Below are 25,321 nucleotides of genomic sequence, written 5' to 3' on the forward strand. Positions count from 1 at the left end.
GCCGAATGCTGAAATGTTACGTATGGTCTATTCTGCTCTATGGAGTTGAAACATGGACATTGAAGGCGACAACCATCAAGAAAATCGAAGCCTTTGAGATGTGTGGCTATACAGAAGAATGCTAACGATATCATGGACAGAAAAAATTACCAATGAAGATGTCTTAAAATCCATTGGCAAAGCTAAACATCTTGTACAAATAATCAAGAAACGAAAAACATCATATCTTGGACACATCATGAGAAACAGCAAATACCAACTTCTACAAACTATTTTGGTAGGAAGAACTGATGGCAAAGGAACTAGAGGAAGAAAATGAATATCATGGTTTGACAACATCAAGACGTGGACAGGAAAGAGCAGTGCACAACTGCTCAGATTAGCACAAGAGCGCAGTTTGTTCGCCAAGATGGTCGCTGACCTTCGATAGAAGATAGCACAATAAGAAGAATATCACTTGGGTTAATTTTTCCTATGCATATTACAGAAATTCTTTCGGCATTTGGATTTTTATCCTGTAATGCCTTTAAAGGTACATCGATTTCATTTAAAGAATCAGCAAAAAGTTTCATTCTCAGACCATTTTAAGCTGATTCATGCTATATTGGTTATCTCTGTGTTCCTTCTGAATTTCAATTATTCCAAGTCCCATTCAATGCTTTTAATTGCTTCCGAAATATAATATCCTTTCCAGAAGCCTTTCAGATTTAGTTCCATATGCATTGGTAGCTGCTACAGTTTTGTTAATTGTAACGAAAGTAAAAGCACTTGAATATTTCTCTCAGATATCTCTCACTGGGATACAACTTATATTTTGTCCGTATGGAATGACGTAAATAATTTTAACACTAAGAGGATAAAACTATTTGACTGGGTTAGTTTTGCAAACTGATCACAGAATAATATATATATATATATATATTATTATTAATTTCAGTGTATATATATATACACACACACTGAAATTAGAAATGATTTTCGCAAAGAGAACCATCGCCACTCTTGTTTGTTTAAGTCGTGTTACTAAAGCATTCGGAAATTCTTCAGGATACAAAATTTTGTACTAAACTAAACTGGTGCGTGAGTCTACCACTTATCTTTTACTTTAAAAACAAGATACGCCAAACCACATTCAAAACTAAACTATGTATAAAATATTTGTTTTAATACACAAAAAAAAATTAACAGGGGAAAGAGAGTTCATTATTTAAAACAGGGGAATTTTCACTTTTCAACAACACTTCGAAATGCAACATGAATAGAAGTAAACTGGACACAGACAAATTTTAGTGTTAAATAATTTTATTACAAACTACGCTTTTTATTCATACAAATTTAAAGGACCAATGTCCTTCAAACTACTCACAATTTCGTTTTCTACAATAACCAACAAGAAAATATTTTGTTCAAAAAATATAAGACAGGAAAGCGCTCATACATTCTGTCTATTCCGGGTTATTATTTTCCTGTTGATTTTTTCCTATTGAAACAGCAGTCGTTGCTTCTTGCAATGTTGTAGGAACTTCCTCTCCTGTCATATTTTCCTGCCGAGATTCTTTCGAAGTACTGGCAGGGGACTCTTCTTGCATCACTATCGGAACCACCCTTTCAATGTCCTTCAGCGATTCGGGTTTTTTCTTTGGAGCTTGGATCGTCAAAATGCCGTCCTGATTAAGGGAAGATGAAACAGTCTCGGATTCAACTTCCGCAGGCAACATACAACGACGGGTGAGCTCCCGGAGTACAAAGTCCCTCTCGTTCTCTTTCTCTTCGTGTTTCGCCTCAACAACCACGCAGTCGTCGACAATCTTCACGGAGATTTCGTCGGGAGAAAAGTCACTTACGTCAAGCCTCATCTGAAATTTGTCGGCCTCATTCTTCATACAAGAAGTGTGTCCGTTTTGACGGGGATTCATACGTCTCCTCTGCCGCATGCAGAGACGCTGACTAGGCACGCGTGGTAGCAGGTCGTCCTCCAAAACACTGAAGCTTAAAACATGAGAAAACAGGTTATCGATATCCTGACAGCCACGGCCAAATAAGACTGGCTTCAAAGTATGCGATAAAACCATTGCAAATTAATCAGCACCACTGGAACTTGTTATCAACTTGCTAAAATACTTAAATGTTGCTTGTACTGCTCTCGAAATTGTCATTAACCTGGCGTAGAAGTCGTATTTTATAGGTAAAGTGTCTCTTTCCAGAACTTTCTGCAGTAGCATGACGCATCGAAACTTCTAGAAAGCAGATTATACTAGAAACTTCTCGAAAGCGATTGCTTGAAGTTGTAGCGCCCTCTATACTAGTATTTCCTTATCATTTTAATCTCTCTCTCTCTCTCTTTCCTGTTTCATGGATTGTGAAATAGTCTTGAAATGAAAAGTGTAAAGTACTTTTACTGACAATAATTTTCTCTCTGCAAACGAAATTAGTTATAATTTATTTTATCTGCATTTTATTTTTCATGGGAAGATAACGTTGTACTTTTTTAAATGAACAAATTGAGCAATGTTACGGACACAAAAGAAAGTTCATTGCTCAGCTTCTAAATGGAAGTTGTTTGAAGTTAACAAAAATTTATATACAAAAAATTAAAAAATAGATTATTGCAGTAGTGCACTTAGGATCTAATCTTGAGGGTGGGGGGGAGAGGCCGAGTTGAGTCGACGATTTAAGAATACATACTACGCATCACGTGCGACCTATGACTGAGCACCTGCAATGCTCGCTAATTCATAAGTAGTATAGAAATAGAAGAGACGACACAATATAAATTAAAAAAACAAATGAATTTTAATTATGAAAAGATATTTAGAAAATTTTCTAGTGTTTTTTATTTGGGGAGGGGCCCATTTCCCCCTCTGGGTGCGCCATTAAATTATTCTGCAATGTTTTCTGTTTAATGAAAACATTACAGAATAATGATTAATGTTTCTGTTTTTTCCTAATTTATACTTTTCTTTTAACAAAGTAAAAAATCTCATATCACCCTTTTCAAATCATTTACCTGAGTGAATTCATTTAATTTCAAAATGAAGTACGTAAAATTCATAAAGAGAAACAAAAAACAAACAAACAAATGTCGAATAACAATTAAAACAATGATTCATTTATGAAATATGTTTATTTGATCCTAAGATTTTATATTCAACATGAAGGTCTATTCTGAGGAATTGCTTGAATCACGTATTTCACTTTTTCTACTTTGTGAAATTCATTTCTTTAACTACTGTTTTGGAAACGGCTTCACCCAAATAATCATGTTTTATAGTTTATATATATACATTTCTTATGGAATTCGTATGCACAGTTTCATATGCATTTTGATGCCTGTGTTAAATTCATGGTAGACTTCAACAAGCATTTAACTACAAAAATCACGGAATATTTTATTTTACAAAGTAAGATTTGTAAAAGTAATTCTCTTATTTACACTGATCTCATATTTCTTAAGGCTATCGTTTCAGATGATAAATTTTAAAAATAACATTTTTATACTAAAAATTATTTTAAATGTTAAGTGACTTCACAATGATAGTCACTGTGCAGAAAAATTATGCTTCTCATTTAGCTTTCGAGATAAAATCTCAGATGGAAAAAAAAAAGTAATCATTCAGCACTAAATATGAAATTTTAATTAGATACTAATTTTTTTTCCTTTTTTTTCACGATAATCCAATGCACATATAACGATACTTATAGCACATAATTCTTAGTAATACTGGTGGGTTAAGGAGTGAATAACCTGGAAACTTTCCCTCCATAGTTCAGTCGGTATGGACGAAGTTCTTTGCTCAGGGAGACCTGGGTTCCCTTCCTATCTAGGATATGAGGAATATTTATGGAAGAAAGATAACCCAGCCGGTCTAAATACCGAGGCGGGGAATTTTTTCTCCTTCAAACTCGGATTTTTCACGTAACTCGTAAAGCAGCTCATGATTACACATAGCCATAGTATCTAAAGCCATAGAACACTTCAAGGACTGATCAAAACCCTCACTGGCACTCTGTTAAGAATTAATAATTTCTAACCAATACCTAATCATGGATCTAAATGCCAATACTAGTAACCTGGATACTCTTAAAAATAGGGCAATGTCATGCTTTCTTTTAAAGAAAGGTTCACATGTCTTATTCTACTGGTGTGAGGTGCTCCAGTAACATCAGTGCCAGTTCCAATATTATTCAATATTATCCAATATTATCCAATATTATGATCATTATGTTGAACTCACAAACTACCTGCCGTAATGGTCAAAAGTTATTGCTTTGGATGTATTCAACATCCTGACCAATTCTAACTCCCCGATCCCAGATCCAAAAATAAAGAACAATATACAGCAGGAAAAAAAGGAACATGTGAGATAAAACTGAGAGAAGTTTTCTCTCACAAGAGAAAACCTGAGAGAAAACCATTGAAGCCATGCTCCCCTGAGAGTGAGGGTGAGTTCATCTGGGTTCGTGTTCATGAATGCAGTTCGAAAAAAAAAAAAAAAATATATATATATATATATTTCAGGATTATAATTTTGGATTTAAAAAAAATATATATATATATATATATATTTATTGATTTCTTGATAAATGATCCACCACATACTGATAGAAACCGAATTCTTGCGACAAGTAACCAACTCAGACAGTGATATATTTTTAATGTAAAGTGAAATCATAAGATCGAAATAAAGAACTTTTATTTTCTAAAAATTTTCAATTCTGATGTTATCTCTGATTTGTGTTGATTCATTATTTTAGGTTTTTATTTCATTTATTTCGGAATAAAAATTATATTCTGGAGAGGTAAAAGAATTTAAGAAGGATTGTTGAGATTTTTCTATTCATCAAAAAAGAGGAGTATACATTTAAAAAATAAAACCGTTAAGCATTAAGAAATTAATGTAAGTAAGATAGCAAAGCAGAAAATTAAGCAAGTTATACATACACAAAATCAGATAAATCAATCTTACTTTAATGTCTAGTAAAACATTTTAATTTTGAGGAATCATGAAAAGGAGAATTATTCTAGTGTCATTGTTTTCTGTTAAATGTTACTTGCATAACAAACAGAGAGCTCAGAGACATTACGATAGATTAATATAGAGGGCGCTTCAATCGAAGTCGATCGGGAACTGAATATTCTAGAACAGTCGTTTTCTAGATAGGTCTTGCGTGTTGTCATATGTAGAACTTTCCAGCAATATGTACAGGCTGTATATAAAGTGGAACATGCAGATGGTTACTAACAAGTGCGAGACTTTATCGGTACGTGCAACTATTAAACGTTTTAAACCGTTTACATCACTTTGCCAGTAAGTGAATTCACAATGGTTTTATCGTACATTTGGGAGCCAGTGTTATTTAGCCGCTGCTGCAGGGATATCGGGAACTTGACGTCTCGTATGCTAAACCTAAGTGTTCTGGAGGACAATCTGCCAGCACGTGTGCCTTATCAGCGGGTCTACGTACGGCCAAAGCGACTTGTCAATCGACGTGAAAGTAGACACGATGATTGTGTGAAGAATGACGCCGGCGAGTTTCGGATGATCCTTGACGTATGTGACTTTTCTCCCGAAGAAATCTCCGTAAAGATCGTCGACAAATGTATAGTGGTTGAAGCGAAACACGAGGAGAAAGAGAGTGAACGTGACTTCTTATGCAACCGACTCACTCGTCGTTGCGTCTTACCTCGGGAAGTAGAACCAGAGACTGTTCTTTCTTCGCTCACTCACGACGGGGTTCTGACCATCCGAGGATCAAAGAGAAAACCCGAATCCTTGAAGACCAACGAAAGAGTGGTTCCTATAGTGATGCAAGAAGCATCTGCAACCTCAGAAGAATGTCATCAAGAAAAGAAAACGGAGGTGAGTCCAACAGTAATGGAAGAAGCGTCTTTCGTTTCCGGGGAAGAATCTCAAGAGGAAAAGAAGAGTGAATAAGTGCGTGTTTTCTGGGACTTTTATGAACGATTAGCGGATCGTCGAGCAATGTATAGCATTATGTTGTTATTTTAAATGGTTAATGTAGATAACCGCATTTGTAATGAAAATTTTAATTCCTAATAAAATTATTTTGCACTAAAACTCGTATCTGTCAAGTTATTTCTGTTATGTTGCAATTTTGTAGTTTTGTTAAACCGAGGAAAATATGGCAATTAATTCAAGCGAGATCGTAACGCACTGTTCTGAGTCAGTGATAGGCGCTTATATTTGCTGGCCTAATTATTTTAAAATATTTTTAAATTTAAATCAAGAAGTTATCTTATGGAACCGAAAGAAGTTTCCTGTATTTCATGCTAGATAATGAAACTAGGGAAATGATATTCATAAACGGGACAGTTCCTTCGAAATAAATATATAGATATAAATCTCGGGAAATATTTAAATTCTATTCCGATATTCGTTTAGATCTATCAGTACTACTTCAATGGAACTCGGTAACACGAACAACATGGTATGAGAATTGATCCTTAAACACCCTTCTCTTTCACAAATGTTATTCAAGATGTGTTTTTGGACAAATCCAAGGAAGACCATAAAAAAAGAACTTCTATAACAACGTTCAAGTACGATATTCTGAAAAAAAGTGATGTTTTATGATAATTAAGATAACAATTGTTCGATTTATTTTGAGAATTCACTTAAAAAACAAAAAAGTAACATTAAATGATGAAGTAATCCTGGGATGTAATTTGAAGAATTACTCTTCTGACAGCATTAGGATGCTCTTTAAACCACATCAAGATAAGGAATCATAACGTGATTGGTTGATAAGATGATTGACATCATTGTGTGTGACGTCATAAGTTTGGAATGTTTTTCAGTTTCCTTGGGGATACATGTGTCATTGATGTCATGTCGTGTGTTTTGGTTTGCGTATGGAATTGTCGGTGATGGTTAGATATAAGGAATCGTGTCGTGATTACTGAGACACTTTAAACCAAATAGGGGTTGGGTAAATTTTGGAAGTGCCGTCAGCTTCATGAGATGTAGATAAGTGAATGGTTTGTGTATGAAATTGTGGGTGATGGTTAGTGATAAGACAGAGTATGGAATGTTGGGAATTTTGCTGGGGGGCCTATCTGTCATTGACATCACGTTTTGTCTTTCGTTGTCAATAGTTGGCAGTACGAATTTTCCAATATAGGTTTGTGGTATTTCATTCCTGTTATGGTTCCTGTTATTCCTGTGTATGGGAATTTTTAGTTTAGAGTGAAGAAATACGGCAGCATTTTGACCTTATCTGAATAATTAATTATCATTGCTGTCCCCTCAAACACACACACACACATTTTTTTCTTTCATGTTCATATTTCTAAAATAATTAACTACTGACTATCACTGGTTCCGCTCACCCCTTAAAGCACAAACACTTTTTCCCGATATACATAAATCATCCGAATAGTCTGATTTGTCTATAATTTTAAGATCTTAAATTTCATTACTTTTTTCTAATTAATGTTATTTTTATTACAAAATTTTTGGCAACTGGAATTTTTAGTGTAGAGTGAAGAAATGGTGTCAGCATTTAGAGATAAAAATGAATTATTTTTTGAATGAAAAACAAAATGGCCTTTAAAAAAATAAACGGTGATAAAAATGGATTACAAGAATTGTTATATGTAGTTTAGAAAAAATTCTAATAATAATTTACATTAACTTACTTTCTCTCCAGAATAGCTTTTATTGGAACTATGAACTTCTGAATGCAAATTGAAATTCCCAAATAATTGAATTATAACGATATATTCCCAGCACAACACATATATACACACACACTAAAGATGATTTGCAGGGTGAAAGAACGAATTGTTGTAAATTCTTGTTCCTTATAGGTTTCTGTGTGTTTCTTTAATATTATTCGCATTGTGGTTCATGGCTATGTTTTTTCCAATATGGCTATTGTGGAGGTTTTCTACACATTACTTGTTTTTCTCTATTTTACTTTAAATCTTGCAGTAGTATTTTAATAACGGAAACGCAAAGAGATTGTATATTTCAACAACTGATTTTTTGGAAGTCAAGATATTGAATTAACAAATACTAATGATGCATCACATCTGGTCATGGAACCCTCAAAAATGCTGACTTCCTTGCATTTATGAAAACTGCTCTGTAGCTTTGACCCTGCTTTCCCACATTTCTTAATAAGAGATACATTTCTCATAAAATTCAAATATGCTTTTCAAAATCTACTTTTCATGTATCGTTCGTTGAGATACAGAAATTGCTTTTTGTTTCTATATTATTTATCCTTATTATGTTAAGTCACATGTTTTTAAACTTTGATCATGTTGAAATATGTGAAAAGAAACGAAAATCTACCTTCTCTTTACTTTTGAAAGAATCATAAAAGTTTCTGCCTTTTTCTTTTTGTTATATTGTCCGAACATTAATTTATCTTGTCTTGTCAGTCTCCGAAATTTGTATTTGTGTTATCTGCACAGTACGATACCTTTTTATTTTCTATACTAAACTTTTAAGAGTTTTAGTAATGTGATGGGTTAAAATATCTACTGTCTCTCTGCAAAATAACCAAATTCTAACAGTTTTACTGTTAGAATTTGGTACGACTGTTATATTCTAGTGGCAGTATCTACATATAAAGTAACAAAATTGTCACTTTCAGTTCATTTGTACTTTATTCACAAAACTACAATTCTGTTATTTGCTATGGCCTCTGTTTTTAATTTCCCCACACTAGAAGAGTATGGATGGTAAAGTTCTGAAATAAGTTTCGACTCACAGTCACAGAAACTTTTATGACAGTTTTGTAAAAAGAAAAGAAAAAGTACTCTCTTTTCATTTTTGAAAACTGCATCCCAAGTTTCTAATATTAGTTGCTCTTATCGCCGTTTGACGTTTTGATATGTTTAATTCTGTCATTCACATCTCAAAAATTTTCACTCGTGTGTCAAAAAAAATTGCACATATCTTTTTTTTTTTTTTAGCTCCAAAGTTATCAGTATCAGTTTGAGCTATGTAATATTACTAATAGATATCTAGAAAAAGGAGAGGTCACACATCTCCCATGACTGAGCACACATCTTCTGGAGGAGGGGGTTAGGGAGGGGTGGCAGAACTCATCCCCCTCCCAATGTCTTATTTGCTATGAACGTTTTTTCTCATCCCAACAATTTTTGACATATGAGTGACAAAATTAAGCACTTGAAAACATCAAAAGGCTGTAAGAGCAAGTAATATTAGAAACTCTTGATGCAGTTTTCAAAAATGAAGAGAGGGTACTTTTTCTTTTCTTTTCACACAACTCTACATGATAAAAGTTAAAAATCAAGTGATTGCGAGTCAAAACTTATTTCACAAATTTATTGCCTATACTCTTCTAGTGTGGAGGAATTAAAACATTGGCCGTAGCAAATAACGGAATTGTGGTTTTGTGAATAAAGTACAAATGAAGTGAAAAGTGACAATTTTATTACTATATTTGTAGATACCTCATCCAGATTAGAATATAACAGTCGTATTTAAAGTAGGAATATTAGAATTTGGTTATATTACAGAGAGACAGTAGATATTTTAAACCATCACATTACTAAAACTCTTAAAAACTGTGCAGAAATAAAAAGATATCATACTGTGCAGATAACACAAATACAAATTTTGGGGAGTGAGAAGACAGGATAAATATATCTGTAGATATCTCCAACAGACCAGTATATTTGTTCTAAGTTTGGAATAAAAGTATGACTGTTAGAATTTGGTTATTTTAGAGATACAGCAGATTATTTAAGAGTCCCAAAAACGTGACTTAAACTCTTAAAACGTTTTGGTATAGAAAAAAGGATCATACTCTGCAGATAACACAAATACAAATTTTGGCTTTCGCCACACTAAATAAGATAAAATCACATCAACATCATATCCACTAGCATGCGAAAAGATGTCCGTGAGTCATCTGCGCAAAAGTTTCATTTTTGAAGAAAAGTTCAGCGTAAGGTAGGGTCAACAGTAATATAAGGAAAAACAATTGAGTCGAGTGCATTTTCAGCTACTGCAATTGTTCATCCCTTGCAGCTATCATATAGTGTTGTGGTGTTTTGTGTCCAGTAAAATAAAATAAGGGGTGAGAAAGATGTGTGTTGATGTTGTTTTCCACACTGAAAATATTACTAAGTTATTCTGTTTAGAAGTTGATATATAAATCCATAACTTTATATCTTAATGCAATTCTGTTTAATTATTGTAAAAAAAATATATCACTACTGAGAAATTAATAAGGGAGACTACTTCCAGGCTGCAGACACGGTTTGAAATTGCTGAAAGGAAGAGGTCCAATTGCCGGAGAAAAGTTTTCAGGCCAGGTTAATGTCAAACATTCACCCAGTGTGTGTTGCGTTTTCATTACAAGTTGATGAATCAAACGACTTCACTGATATTGCTCAGTTAATGGTATTTCAAGATTATTCAAGTAAAGAAGAACTTTTGAAAATTATACCATTGTTGGGAAGGACTAGAAAGAAGGCATTTTTTGGCATTCGATGAATTTGTGAAACCACACAAACTTCCTCTTTTTAAACTTGTGTCTATTACTACTGATGGTGCTTCTGCAATGATAGGTAATAAATCAGGCTTCATTTCATTATGTAAAAACGATGACAAATATCCAGATTTTTTAACGTACCACTGTATTATTCACCAATAAGTACAGTGTAGTAAAAGATTAAACAGAAAAGATGTTTTGGATATTACATTAAAAATTATAAATTCTGTTCGAGGGAAAGCCATGCGACGTCGGTTATTTAATTTACAGGCAGATGACGATAGGGAACTTCTGTTATACAATAATGTTCGCTGGCTCAGCAGAAGTCAATTTTTAGAAATATTTCTTTTATTAATTAACGATATAACCATTTTCTTGATATTTATCCACAATTGAGTGATAAACGATGGTTGTTACACTTATCGTTTTTAGTAGATTTCTCTACGAAATTAAGCAATTTAAATTTATATTTACAAGGTAGAGATAAAAATTTAATTGACATGCTAAGTTGAATAAAAACTTTCCAACAATACTTACTTTTATTAAAGAAAAATATAAATGACCGCGTATTTAGACATTTCCCATATTTATTAAAGACTTTTGAACAAAATCAAGAAATGCTTCGCTATGATTTATAAGAATTTATTCGTGAAATAGAATTAGTTGAGGAAGAAATAAATTCAAGATTTGAAGATTTTAATCAAACTGAAATGATTGTATTTTTTGTCAATAATCCATTTCTAGAAAACTTGCACATTACAGAAATTTCAAATAAAATTAGTGGGATGGTTGATATAAACCAAGCTGAAGTACAACTTGAGATAATAAACATTTAGAATAGATTACATTGAAAATCAATAAACAAGGAAATCATTTGGAAGTATGCACATGAAAAATTCCCAATATTAACTGATATTGTGCGAACAATTCTGTCGTCTTTCGGATCGACATACTTGTCAGAATCCGCTTTTTCAAATATGACCGTCATAAAAAATCAATTAAGAAACCAAATTACAAATGATCATTTGGATGATTGTCTGCGATTGGCCACTTCTTCATATCAACTTGACTATGAAAATATTGCGAGGTCCAAACAATGCCAAATTTCAGATTAACTTTTTTTTTTTTTTAATCAACCAGAAATTCCTGCAATTGGCGAGTTTGTAATCAATGTGTTATTTTTTCTAACTTTGGTTTTCCAAAATAGAGAAATAAATATTTCATTCCAATATATTTTTTTGTATTAAAATAATTAAAAGTGATAAATAAAGTTTTAAATACACAAATAAAGTTTTTAGTCGTTTATTTTATTAGTTTTTTTAGTTGTTTATTTGTCCGTAATCCGATATCAATTTGGGGGAACGTGATCTATATAACAGAGTAAAGCGCCAAATAAGTTTTTATAGAAAAGTAGCTCGCGTAGTAAAAAAGGTTGAACACCACTCTTCAGCATTTTTTACCTTAGGGCAACTGTCACACTACGTTTGGAAAATTAACAGAATAGCAAGTGGTGACTTTACTTCCAGCCCTAGTTTGAATCATTCCCTTTCACTCAATACTTACTAAAGCAAAAGAAAAATAAGGGATTCTGAAGTATAATCTTTGGAAGTTGTACAGAACTGTAATAAAGATAACATATTTAGTTGAAATAAGAATAAAATATTATTTATTTGTGTTGAAAAAAAAATACCTAATATAATAAATGAGTTAAAATATATATAAATATCGCAACTGTAAAATTAATGCCGGGAACGAAAAAAAAAAAACCCCCGCAAGATTTAAAGTAAAATAAAGAAAAACAACCAATCAGATTGAAAAAATATATATATACAGAAGCATGTCAAAACCCTGCATCGAGTGATCAAAATTCGGGTCGGAGACTACAATTTGAAAAATATTGTTCTATCCGAAATACAAATCTCTTTAGGAAATAAAATTGAGTCTTCATTATAAAGAAATTTATAATGCTAAGTCATTTTCGTATTGTAACTGAACATTAGATCTGATAATATACTTTTCATGTTAATTCCTCTGCTACAAGTTCCAAACAAGATACATCCATACTTATCTGAGAGGAGAACAGTCAATTGTGCCTAACGGAAATGAGTTAAACACGGGACTTAACACCTTTCATTCTTTGTATTTGCATATACTTGATGGTAAACTGCTGCCTCTCCTGTAGATGCCTAAGATTTGAACTACTTGCAGGCGCAAACTTGACTTTCTTGACGTTGATAGTGCATGCGAAGCAGTTAAGAAGTTTGTGCATGAAGCAATGGCTGACTGTATACTTAGAGTCCGAATAATAAATCAAGTAGGGGTTAAATGGATGAATAACACCATTAAGCTTGAGCTGCAAAAAAAGAAACAACTAAAGGAGAAATGTGACCGGCAGACATATGAACGGTATAAAGCGCAGGCCAGAAGGGTAACGAGTGTTGTAAGAAAAGCGAAAAAGGATTACGAAAGAATATTGGCCATGCAGGCTAAAGACAATCCTAAACAGATTTTCGATATGTTGCAAGTAAAAGGAAAAATATACATGGCAGAATCATTTTAAAGAATGCCGATGGTAGGGAGGTACCCGAATCAGTTGATACAGTTGAGTTACTGAGTTAGCACTTTGCAAGAATATATCATCCAGGTGGTGACATTGCAGAAACGAATGTACCAGTAGATTATATGGGAATTGTGGTGAATGAAGTGGAGGTGAGTAGTCTATTGCAGAACCTCAATGTCAATACATCTGTGGGATTGGATGGTATACCAGCTCGTGTCGCACGAAAAGCGGCTAAAGAATTGTCAGTACACGTGACCATTTTGATTAATTTGAGTCTCGGTCTAGGTTAGTCCCGAGGAGGTGGAAAGAGAGGAAAATAGTTCCAATGCATAAAGGTGGTTCCAAGACTGCTGTTGCAAATTACCTACCGATTAGCATATCAGGAATCATTGTCAAGGTCTTAGTGAAATTAGTAAAGGAAAGAATACAGGATTGGATAGATGAAAATGGGATATTGTATAGGGGACAACATGGTTTTGTGAAGGGTAGATCATGCCTCAGTAAGTTGCTCAAGTTTTATAACACAGTGACGGCTGAACTGGATAAGGGTAATGGGTTTACAGTGATTCTACTGGACCTTGCCAAGGCATTTGACAGGATACCACATGGAACCCTAATTAGTAAAATGGAGTAGATGGGGATGGATATAGAATTGGTGAGATGGATAGGAGGGTGGTTGATGGAGAGATGCCAGAGAGTGGTTTATTCAAGAGTGGAGGCTAAAAGACGGCTTGTGACTAGTGGTGTGCCACAGGGCTCTGTTCTTGGACCACTGCTTTTCAATTTGTTCATCAATGATATAGGTAGGGATCTGAGAGGAAGTGTTCACTTCTTTGCTGATGATGCAAGTTGGGTAGAGGAATTGTGAGTGCACAGGTTGTCAAAATTTTACAGGATGATTTGGAGAGTTTGGAGGACTGGGCTAGGAAAAATGGATGCCAGTTTAATGTGGCAAAGTGTAAGGTTATGCACTTTGGGGTGAAAAGAACAGCAGTATATCACATTGGTGGAACCGTACTCCAGGAGATTGATGAGGCCAGGGATTTGGGAGTGTTGGTGGATAGGGAATTGAAGTTTAGGGGGCACATTGCAAAAGTGGCTAAATCAGCTCATCAAATCACTTGGCTTCTGAAAAATACTTTAACATGCAGAGACAAACAAGTTGTTGTTCCTCTGTATCGAGTCTTGATAAGACCCCATCTAGACTACTGTTCCCAGTTATGGGCGTCAGGGATTCTTCGTGATGGGGAGGAAGTAGAGATGATTCAGAGATGAGTGACCAAGATGATAGCAGGTCTGTGGAATGAACCATATGAGAATAGGTTGAAGAATTGTGGATTACAGAAATAGGTCGATAGGAGGAAGAGGGGTGATATGATTGAGACGTTCAAATTACTGAAGGGTTTCTATAAGATTAATCCAGAAGAATGTGTGGAATGAGTTGCCAGAGTGTGTTGTGGGTGCTACGACCGTGAATGGGTTCAAGGCAAGGTATGATAGATACTGTGTGAATGTTGAATAGTTTTTCTTGACATGATGTTAGGGCCTCACTCGATGAGTCTGTCGACTCCTTGGAGTTGCCCGTAATAATAATAATATATTTTATTTATTATTATTATTATTATTATTATTATTATTATTATTATTATTATTATTATTATTATTATTATTATTATTATTATTATTATTTTGATGTATGACTTAAATTGATGCAATAACAAATGTGGACTCGCATGAATAATTTGCTGAATGCAAAGAAAGCGTGGATTTAAGTCGTGTTAATTCTTTTAAGTGCTTGAAACTTCCAAACCTTATACAAGCGGCATGCGAGGCATCACGAAACATCAGGAAAAGGTGAGAGCATCGTTCTGGAAATGCAAATAGATATCAGATATTTGAAAACAACAATTGCTGGTTAAAAAAAAGAACCAAAATATTTATTTCTAGTATATTGTTTGGGATTCTATTGTTGACATACAAGTCAATTTTCTAGAATCTTTCTCGCAAAAGGATGACAAGTCCTGTTGCTTTTACTATTCCAAAGTGGGGAAGGGAAAGATGGATAGAGAGGGAGAGAGAGAGAGAATTGTAATATTTTGGTTTCTCTATTTTTCAAATATACGAATATGATGTTCACGTAGTCAAGATTATCCACGAGTCCATGAATTTTAACAATTTTTTTTTCGTTTTGCCAGGTAGAGTTTCCTATATTCCACTTAACAATGGACCTCAAATAAATGATATTAATAGGTTTTTATATCAGCCCAACCTACCAAAGGTAAGAAATATTTTCCATTAAGAGTATCAGTACAATGGCAGGCCAATAGATAGATTAAAATAAAAATTAATTTATTTTTATTTTATTTAAATTTATTCCGGTTCAAGTTTCATTAAACAAAACGGCCGTTTCGCGATGGACGAACAGAATTCTTTAATATTAGAAATTTTGGAATGTAATTTTATTTATAATTATCACGGTTACATTCATTAGAATCATTTCAGCAACTTTCAATAAAAACACTTTTATATTAAGAGTCGATATTTTACAGAGAATGTTAATATACATTCATTACACAATTGAGATTACGGCTGTTGGCTGTAGAGGAATTTTTCACATTGCTTCCCTTAACCCGCACAGTTTAAATCAGAACTCACCGAAAACTGACTTTTATCGCTTAGTCAAATCTGAATGAGTCTTCATAGTACTAATCAGCACCACCTACTGGAACTCTAACGGTAAAATCCTATAATTTATGAGGGGTGAATGCAAACAGAAATTAAATTTTATTTAAAAATAATGAGAAATTTTTTATACAACACATTTATTACAAGATTTTGCCACAATTTCAACATAAAGGACAAACATAAGAAATATATAAAATATTTATTATATAATAAATTAAATATAAAATGTTGAAATAATGTATAAAATATTTTAATATTATATTAATTCGAAGAGTTTACATAAGAAGTATTGTTGAATGCAAAAGAAGTCTGAATCACGTGTTCCAGGATTGATAATTGTCCAGGTGACTAAGCATGACTAATCTTAGGCTAGCTTAGCGCCTATTCGTCATTTGGAAATATAAGCAACAGGATGATGTGATGTCAAATATTTTGTACCACGGCTCATATCTTGTGTAAAACTCGTGGCAGTCGGATGCGTCTCATCAGACGAAATCTTTTCTGAAGACAAACTTTAGGTAAGACATACAAATTTTCAATTAGTTGCAATTTATCTCAAACTTTACTGTACTTCTCATAGTTCTGCAAATTCGATATTTCTGACATTTATTGTATTTTTGGACAAGAATCACAATGTATTCTAACGCAGTTCCAAATCATCGTCGTTATGTGCATGAAAGAATGGCAGAAGCGGAAAAGCGAAGGAAGGACAAATTAGTATTAACGGAAGATGAAAGGTATGTCCACGCTTCAATAAACATAATAAACTTTATAAAATGTTTTATTAATTTGTTATTTAAAATTCAACTCTATATTATTTTGTAATAGGATTTTAGAATACCTAGACCTCTATAATTTTTAGGGTCATCTCTGCAAATTTTTTTAAAGATAGGGATCACAATTGCTTTATTTCCATTATGTTGGCAGTTTACTTGTTGAATAGATTTCATTTTAAAATAACACGATTCTTTCTTTGAACCTTATTCCTGCATATTTATATAATTCTGAATCTAACTGATCTTCTTCAGATTATATTCCATTACTTGTTTCTCTCAGGCTGATTTCTAATTCTTCCTTTGTTTTTTCATTTTCAATAAATGTTTGCCAGTTATCTTTTTTAAAATATTTATCTCTATACAATTCTGTATAGAAATTTAGAAATTCCTCTAATTTCATTTCGGTGTTTAAGTTTGCGTTTTCTTTAATATCTGTACTTCATTGTTTCAAAATCGTATATACATTGGGTCTTATTTTATATAAATCATGTTCTAAATAAATTAGAAACAAATTTGTTCCATGATTCTCTATGTCTTTTTCTGAGTTCTCTTTTAGCTATGGGTCTTATTCTTTTATATTCTATTTTGTCTTCTAATCTTTTACTAATTCTCTTTCTGTTTCTTCATTTCGCTTTATTTTATCTAAATATTGGTTAATTCTTTATTCATATAACCGCTATAGTGATGTCACCTCTAATTGATACTGATAATTTTTTTTTTTGGGGAAAAAAAAAATTTAAAAAACGCGTTTTTTATGATAACTTTTTAGGAAAAAAACGCGTTTTTAATTTTTTTTGGGTGAAAAAAAAATTTAAAAAACGCGTTTTTTATGATAACTTTTTAGAAAAAAAAAATAAAAAAACACGTTTTTTAATTTTTTTTGGGAATAACAATTTAAAAAACGCGTTTTTTATGATAACTTTTTAGGAAAAAAACGCGTTTTTTAATTTTTTTTTTCAAAAAAAAGTTATCAGTATCAACTGGAGGTGACATCACTAAAAGATATCCACAAACGATGAGCTCACTCATCTCCACTTGGCTGAGCAGACATCTTCTGGAGGAGATGGGGATGGTGAGAGACTAGGGTGATGGGGTTAGGTGGGGGGAGCATTGCAGGGAAGACATCTGTCACCCTCTGTGATATCACAGAATGAGAGACATATGTTACCCAGAAATATCCAAACACATAACGACATTGTTGTCATGTTTTGTTGGCTATGGAATTGTGGGTGATGTTTTTGAGATAAGATATCTTGGAATTTTTCCAGGATGACACACATCCGTCATTGTCGTCATGGTTTATCCAACAACATGTAGAAACATGTCTGTGAATCATCTGCACAAAAGTTTCATTTTGGAAGGAATGGTCAGGGTTAAGGGTCAGGTAAACAGTACTATAAGAAAAAATAAACGAGTCAAGTGTCTTTGCAGTTATAACAATTCGTTCATCCTGTGAAGTTATCGTATTGTGTTGTGGTGATTGGTATCCAGGAAAGTAAAGTAAAGTAAAATAATGGGTGAGCCACAAAAGTCATTGAAAATTTCTTTCTTCAGGAAAATAGCACGAGACAAAACTCTTCACCTAGCTCTAAAAGGATAGAAACCGATTATTATTTTAGAAGACACATACATTGTGATGTATTTATCCAGGACCACTTGGGAAAAATTATGCAGGAAGTGGTCTGATATCCTCGGCTACTTGCAAAGAAGAGTTGACTACGAAATGGACCTTGGTGAGTGTTATATTCTGAAATGCCAAGATGGGGAACTAATACTTGATAATACAGGAGTTGATGGAAGTAAGGTTTTTTCTATTAGTTGTGAAGAAGCTGAGAGATTTTCACCAAAAATGTACGACATTGATAATCATTTACTATTTTTGGAAACTGAATTACCATTTGTTCGTATAATGGGAAAAATTATCGCCCAACATTTAAATTCATCAATGGTAAAATTAGACTTTCAACATTTTATCCAATTCGATAAAGATTCTTTATTTTGGGACATTTACGAACATTTTAGAAAAACTGTTTGTGTATATTTGCTGACAAAAGAATACATGGAATGTTTAGTGAGGCATGGTGTCATTTCCAGACTGACACAATACCAAACGTATGGAAGTGTGGTTACCATGGTATCTGATTTAAAAATTCTTTTGCATGACCAGCTATTTTGATGTAATGTAACCAAGAAACAGTGAGTAACAAAAATTTTATTCATTGAACTCTTTGGAAAATGTTAAGAATCTAAACTGAATATTGTGAAATATTTTAAGTAATTACATGTTTCGAATTTTTCTCAGTGAATATACTTGTAAATAGTATGTCAGCAAAATAAAATGTGCATTTGTAAACTTAAATGAACAAAGATGTGTGTTTTTGTTGTTGTGTTTTTCCACAGTGAATTTTTACTCAGTTATTCTGATTAGATCTTGATATTTAAATCCACAACTTTATATCTTAATGCAATTCTGTTTAATTATTTAAAAAAAAAATCACAACTGTGAAATTAATGCCAGGACAGGGAAAAAAAGTGTTGAAAACGAATATCTATGTATTGATTATTTTAGAAATTGTCTAATGCTACCTATTAATATTATTTGAGATCTGAAAACAAATCGTTCGCATAATCGAAAATCCTGTAAAATAACCAAATGTTAGAATTTGGTTATTTTACAGAGAGAGAGAGAGAGAAAGAGAGAAGCACCTAATTAAACCAACAAAATGTGACTTTAACACTTCTTTAAAGTTTGGCATAGAGAAAATGTTTGTACTCTACAGATAACACATATACAAATTTTACCTTTCCCTACACAAAGTAAGATAAAAACACACCAACAGTATATCCAACAGCACGTGAAAACATGTCGTTGAGTCATCTGTGCAAAAGGTTCATTTTTGAAGGAACAGTCAGGGTAAGGGATGGTAAGTGTAAACAGTACTATAAGAAAATACCATAGAGTTGAGTGACTTTGGACTTAAGGTAATCGTTCATCCACTGCAGCTGCTGTTTTGTGATTTGTGTTTGGTAATGCAAAAATAATGGGTGAGCCACAAATTCTTTGAAAGTATCTTTGTGAAAAGTTCTAATTGTTTAGAATTTTGTAAACGAATATTACCATAAAGTATACGATCAGAGCTAATAATCAGTGAAATAATAATAAATAACTATTTATTTGTGGTGCCATATGAAGTAATCGAAGAAGGAATGAAGGAAAACGATTATGAAAAATCGACAGTGGGTGAAAAATACGAATTTTCAGTTATCATTGGGATAATTGATGTACAATTTTTGTTGAATAAGAGTTCAAATTTATTTCCTAAAGAAATTTGTATTTCTGATGGAATTAGTGTAAGATATGCAGTGACAAAATCACCTTGTAGTTGGAAAGAATTACCTGAAAGAGTTAAAAAACAGAAATCTTGGTTAATAAAATATAACCACCAGCTGAAGTGGGAAATTGGTTCACTAGCTTTGGACAAACTAAGAGATTGGATGATAGATCCAACATGCAAATATCATATATTACTTGCCTAAGGAAGATAAAAATCAAAAACATTAACGAAGTTAATAGGGAGGCCTGTTCTTGATTTAAATGAAATTGGATGCTCAAAACGTGAAAACATAATGCGTACTTTTAAATGCTTTTGGAAACATAACGAAAGATTCTGTGCTTTTAATAATTCTCTGAAGTATACGTATTGGATTCAAAGAAATAAATACACAACCCTTAATTTTACTACAGTAATAAATTCCCAATGAACGCGAAACGAAAAATTAACTTTCAGATGAGAGTCACATTGTCAAAAACCATGTGATGGCAATTCCACAAGTCTGGGAAGAACCTTTGATGTATTTTTCAGTTTATTTATTTATTTTCTGTATTGTTAGATTCAGCAAATACAATTTGTAAATAATATTTCGTTCAATAAAATGTGTAAATTTAAATGAACAAATTGGGTGTCGAATATGTGTTATACAAATTTAAGAAGGAAGATAACATTTTTTTTCCTTGTGACATTTCATGCCACAAAGTAACCAGAGAATTTTTTTTTTTTGATTCATTGAATTAAAAGTCTTATTTGTTCGTTATCTACAAACAAGGTTAATGAAAATTAACAGTGTGGGAAAATAATTCACAAATAAATTCTACTTACAGAAATAGGTTAAGAGCACAAGGAATCGAAGGTAAAATTAATAGTTATATTGGTAATTTCCCAACGGAAACCAAGAGTTCAAAACAAAACACATGATTTCACACCTACGTACAACAAAAGGCGACCGGATAAGATAGATATCTTAAAGATAAGACTTACTGAGAAATATACGGTGTTGGAAAATAAATTCACATATACTTTATATATTTATTAATTCTGCTCAGTTCTTCTGTTAGAATATGACCTGTAAAAGTAAAATACAGAAAATAACGAATCAATTTGAAAAAAAAAATTTCACTTGTCAGAATTCCATACTCTAACAGCAATCGGATTTCGAAACCGGAAATAACACTTACCCTAAACAAAACGGTGCATATACTTTCCCACCAAGCTTGGGCAACTTTAAGAAAAGACATAATGAGAAATATTCAGTGTTGGAAAATAAATTCACATATACTTTATTTATTAATTCTGCTCAGTTATTCTGTTAGAAAATGACTTTTAAAAGTAAAATACAGAAAATAACCATTCAATTTGAAAAAATAAAAAAAATAAATAATAATAATAATAATTTCACTTGTCAGAATTCCATACTCTAACAACAATCGGAATTCGAAACCGGAAATAACACTTAACCTAAACAAAACGGTGCATAGACTTTCCCACCAAGCTTGGGCAACAGTGGGATAGAATTAATACAGACAACCAATCGGATAGTACTCTAAATTAAAATTAAATGTAAGCATTAATTTACTACACCAATGAATTCCAACGGTAACGAAGAATGAATAATTTTAGAATATGTGTCACTCAAACATGTGGATATTAATCCCTTAGTCATATGTATTTGAGAAATATCCAAACTTGAGGAAATGCTACCTTTTGAACAATACCCCAATTTACGGATGTGACTCATGTCATCCCCTTTGAAGAAAACTGCTCGCTGGGGGATATTGCAAATGATGAAACCACAGCATCTACGGTCTGTAATCTAAAGGACGAAGTAACTAGTTCAGGTTACAGTATTTACAGAAATTTTGTGGTTTTTGTGTTTGTGTTGTGTTGTGGATATAAAATTCAACTATTTTGGAATATTCGTATTTAGAAGAGTCATCTGGAAAGCTGTAATTACTTTTTTAACTTAAACATAACAACTGCTTATGTTTATATTAGAGTAATATCTAATATTAGAGTATCAACATGGATACATTAGCGATTTTTTATGTCTAATGTGTATGTGTGTTTAAGGACAGGTATTTTAAGTATATAATTAATTATTCAGAAAAGCTCGAAAGACTGCCGCCATCACGACTTACTCTAAGAATCCCACCGTTTAGCAGAAAAGAAATACCTCAAATGTATTCGAAAATTAGTACAACCATCTATAGAAGAAAAAAAGAACTGTATGTGTGAGTGACATAGCATATAATTAAATTATTCAGAAAACCTCGAAACTGTGAATTTCCAAACACATAACGTCACGATTCTTATCTCTAAATACCACCCACAAGGCAATAAACGAACCAAAAACATCACGTGATATTTCTGACAGACAAGGACCCCCAGCGAAATTCCAAAATCAATAACGACAACAAACATTTGCGTCATGATTCCTTATCTTATCTTGATCTTGATCTTGTTTAAAGTGTCCCACCAATCACGACACGATTTCTTATACACTAATATCATCCTTTCCATTCAAAACAACAATGTCACTTATTTACAAATAACAAATGACGACATTTATTTACAAATAACAAATGACATCACTTATCTACATCTGAAAACAACACACACCCACAACACGAATCTTTATCTCTACCATCACCCATAATTCCATACGCGAACCAAAACACAAGAACTGAAGCCATTGACCACATATGCTCCAGGGAAATTCCAAACATTTCACACCCATGAAGCCACGCCCACCGGAAGCATTTGGTTTAAAGTGTCCCACCAATCACAACACGAATCCTTATCTCTACCATCACCCATAATTCCATATGCGAACCAAAAAAATCACCCATAATTCCATACGCGAACCAAAACACAAGAACTGAAGTCATTCACACATATACCCTCAGTGAATTTCATGACTCATGAAGCCACCCACACCGGAAGCATTTGGTCAGAACCGTTACCCCTACTAGGAGCTGAAGCCATTGACACATATACCCTCAGGGAAAAGCCACTCCCACCGGAAGCATTTGGTTCAAACCGTCACCCATACTACTAAGGTTGACCAAAGAACTGGACGATAGAGGCATCCAGTATCATATCGTTGCGCTCAGCTCGGGAAAAAAATTAAAAGTGGTCCTTCGCGGTATCTGTGAAGACATTGACACAGTAGAAATAGTTGCTGACCTTAATTCTCAAGATCTGCCACCAGTCAAGGTCAGCAGAATGTACAAAGCAGACAAGACTTCCATGCCATTAGTCCTAGTAGAGAGTCATAAAATTTACAAGAATATCTACAACCTAAACACAGTCTGTGGACCTATCGTCACACCAGAACCACTTCGGAAAATATCATCTTCTGGGCAGTGCCACAGGTGCCAGAAGTTTGGCCATACCCAGAATCTATGTAGAGCAGAATATAGGTGTTTGAAATGTGGGGACAGCCACCCAACGAATACCTGCACAAAGCCGAGGACTACCTCAGCCAAATGTGCCAACTACAGTGGCCCGCATCGTGCGAACTACAAAGGATGTACTCAGCACCCAAAGAACCGACGGATGGAGGCAGTCAATCAGCTCTCCCCATAGTGTAAGAACATTATAAGCATAAGAACAGTATAAGAATTCCAGAAGCTCAGGCATCAAAACCGGAGACTCAGCGGCCACAGTCGGAAACATCCAAAAATAGAGACACCCAAACGCAAACAAGAAGTTATGCCGATGTGACCCGTACAAATAGACCCGTACAATACCAGAACAAAATCAACCAATAGCACCTAAAAACCTAACAGCTGTTATTACGGCCTCACATGCTAGCAAACATGCTACAAACTTTCAGCCTGTCAAATCCTACTGCAACCTCAACTAAAAGATTTCTTCGTGAAACTCAGGTCATCCTCACAGCTCTCATATACGAATAGGAACAAACTCATTCCAGCATCTCTTCAGATGTTGCATGGAATGCAAATGACCTCAAAAACAAAATTCTGGAACTCCGTAATTTCACATATGGGTATCAACAAGATGTTATATTAATTAGAGAAACACATTCTAGACCCTCAGACAATCCTACAATAAGGGGCTATCACCTATACAGAAATGACAGATTACTATACAGAGACGGCGGCACTACCATCTTCATTAAAACTTACATTAAGCACCGCTCTGTGAGCAATTCTTCAACCACTAACCTTGAGATCCCAGGCGTGGAAGTAGTCACCAGCTCCACTGGCAAAATGAAAATCTAATCAGCTTACAACCATCCCCAAAAATCTCTACTTCACTCTGATCTAAATGCCATCTTATGCGTCAGAGAACCCACCATTATTGCCGGGGATCTGAATTCCAAGCACCCTGCATGGAATTGTACAACCACCAACAAGAATGGTTGCATCCTTTCCAAATACTTAGGATCAAGCAACGCTGTTGTGGCAGGCCCCACCGAACCAACTCATCTCAGTACGTATGGCACTGCTGACATCCTGGATATAGCTATCCTGCAGGACATCAAACTTCAATACAGCATCATATCTATGGATGAACTATCATCCGATCACAATTCAATTCTACTACAGAAGGGAAATCAAGAATACCCGTGTCCTCCTTCTCACTCCTACATGGCATGAGAAAGACGGTCAACAGCACTCAAGGATTATATTGGACCTGTTCCTCACATACGCACAAAAGAAGAAGTAGAAACTGCAGTTACAAATCTCACACAACAAATTAATTCTGCTATAAAGGTTGCTACCTCCTACAAATCTGCCAGCAAGCCAGATCGTTTGCCTGAAGACATCATGAACTTGATCAGAGACAAAAACAAGGCTAGGAAAAGATTCCCTAACACGCGTGCACCACAAGATAAAACAGCGCTAAACAGGATAAATGGGGTAGCAAGAGATGCGCTTAAAACTCATAGAAAACATGTTTCGAATAAAAAGTTATCCTCCTTTACAATATGGAAATACAATGTGGCTGAGTTACACGAATTTCTTTCATCAATTAACTCCTTCCACCATAAAATTAATTTCAATTTAGAACTTGAAAATGAAGGAAAATGCTTTTTACTAGACATTCTAATTTCGGAAAAAGTAGAAGGAGGAGGCATCTCTCCCTTAGCGTATACCGTAAGCCCACTCATACATTTCTCTTCACTGCATCACATGTTGCAAAAATTAGGTATTGCACGTACGCTGAAAAAGAGGACGAGCTCGATTATAAGAGATGAAGGAACACTAACAGAAGTATTAAATTTTCTTCTCCAACTATTGGTGAGCAATGGATACTCTAAAAAAATGGTACAAAAAGAATCCTAGTCTCTAATCCTTCTCCACAACAGATCAATGACATTCGCTACAGGACCTCAGTTTCCATCCCTCATATTGGCAAACTTTCGCTAAAAATCTCCTGAAATGTCACGACATTAGGGTGACGGTCTTCAAATCCACTGTAAGAGCTCTGTTTTCGTT

General features: G+C 33.8%; 2 protein-coding genes across 2 annotated transcripts; one reads left to right on the forward strand and one right to left on the reverse strand.

Annotated features, from left to right (window-relative positions):
- Positions 1 to 1,445: 1,445 nt before the first annotated feature.
- LOC150108137 (alpha-crystallin B chain-like) lies at positions 1,446 to 2,072 on the reverse strand. The gene has a single exon (XM_090390413.1). The coding sequence runs from the start codon at positions 2,070 to 2,072 to the stop codon at positions 1,446 to 1,448; it is 627 nt and encodes a 208-aa protein (XP_090246539.1).
- A 3,211-nt stretch (positions 2,073 to 5,283) lies between these two features.
- LOC150108138 (protein lethal(2)essential for life-like) lies at positions 5,284 to 5,993 on the forward strand. The gene has a single exon (XM_090415609.1). It carries the CDS (start codon positions 5,325 to 5,327, stop codon positions 5,934 to 5,936), a length of 612 nt encoding a protein of 203 aa, XP_090271735.1. The 5' UTR covers positions 5,284 to 5,324; the 3' UTR covers positions 5,937 to 5,993.
- Positions 5,994 to 25,321: the final 19,328 nt, after the last annotated feature.

Source organism: Typopeltis vanoorti, chromosome 3, assembly GCF_054136105.1.
Source record: "Typopeltis vanoorti isolate ZY-2024b chromosome 3, IOZ_Tvanoo_1.0, whole genome shotgun sequence".
Lineage (NCBI taxonomy): Eukaryota > Metazoa > Arthropoda > Arachnida > Uropygi > Thelyphonidae > Typopeltis > Typopeltis vanoorti.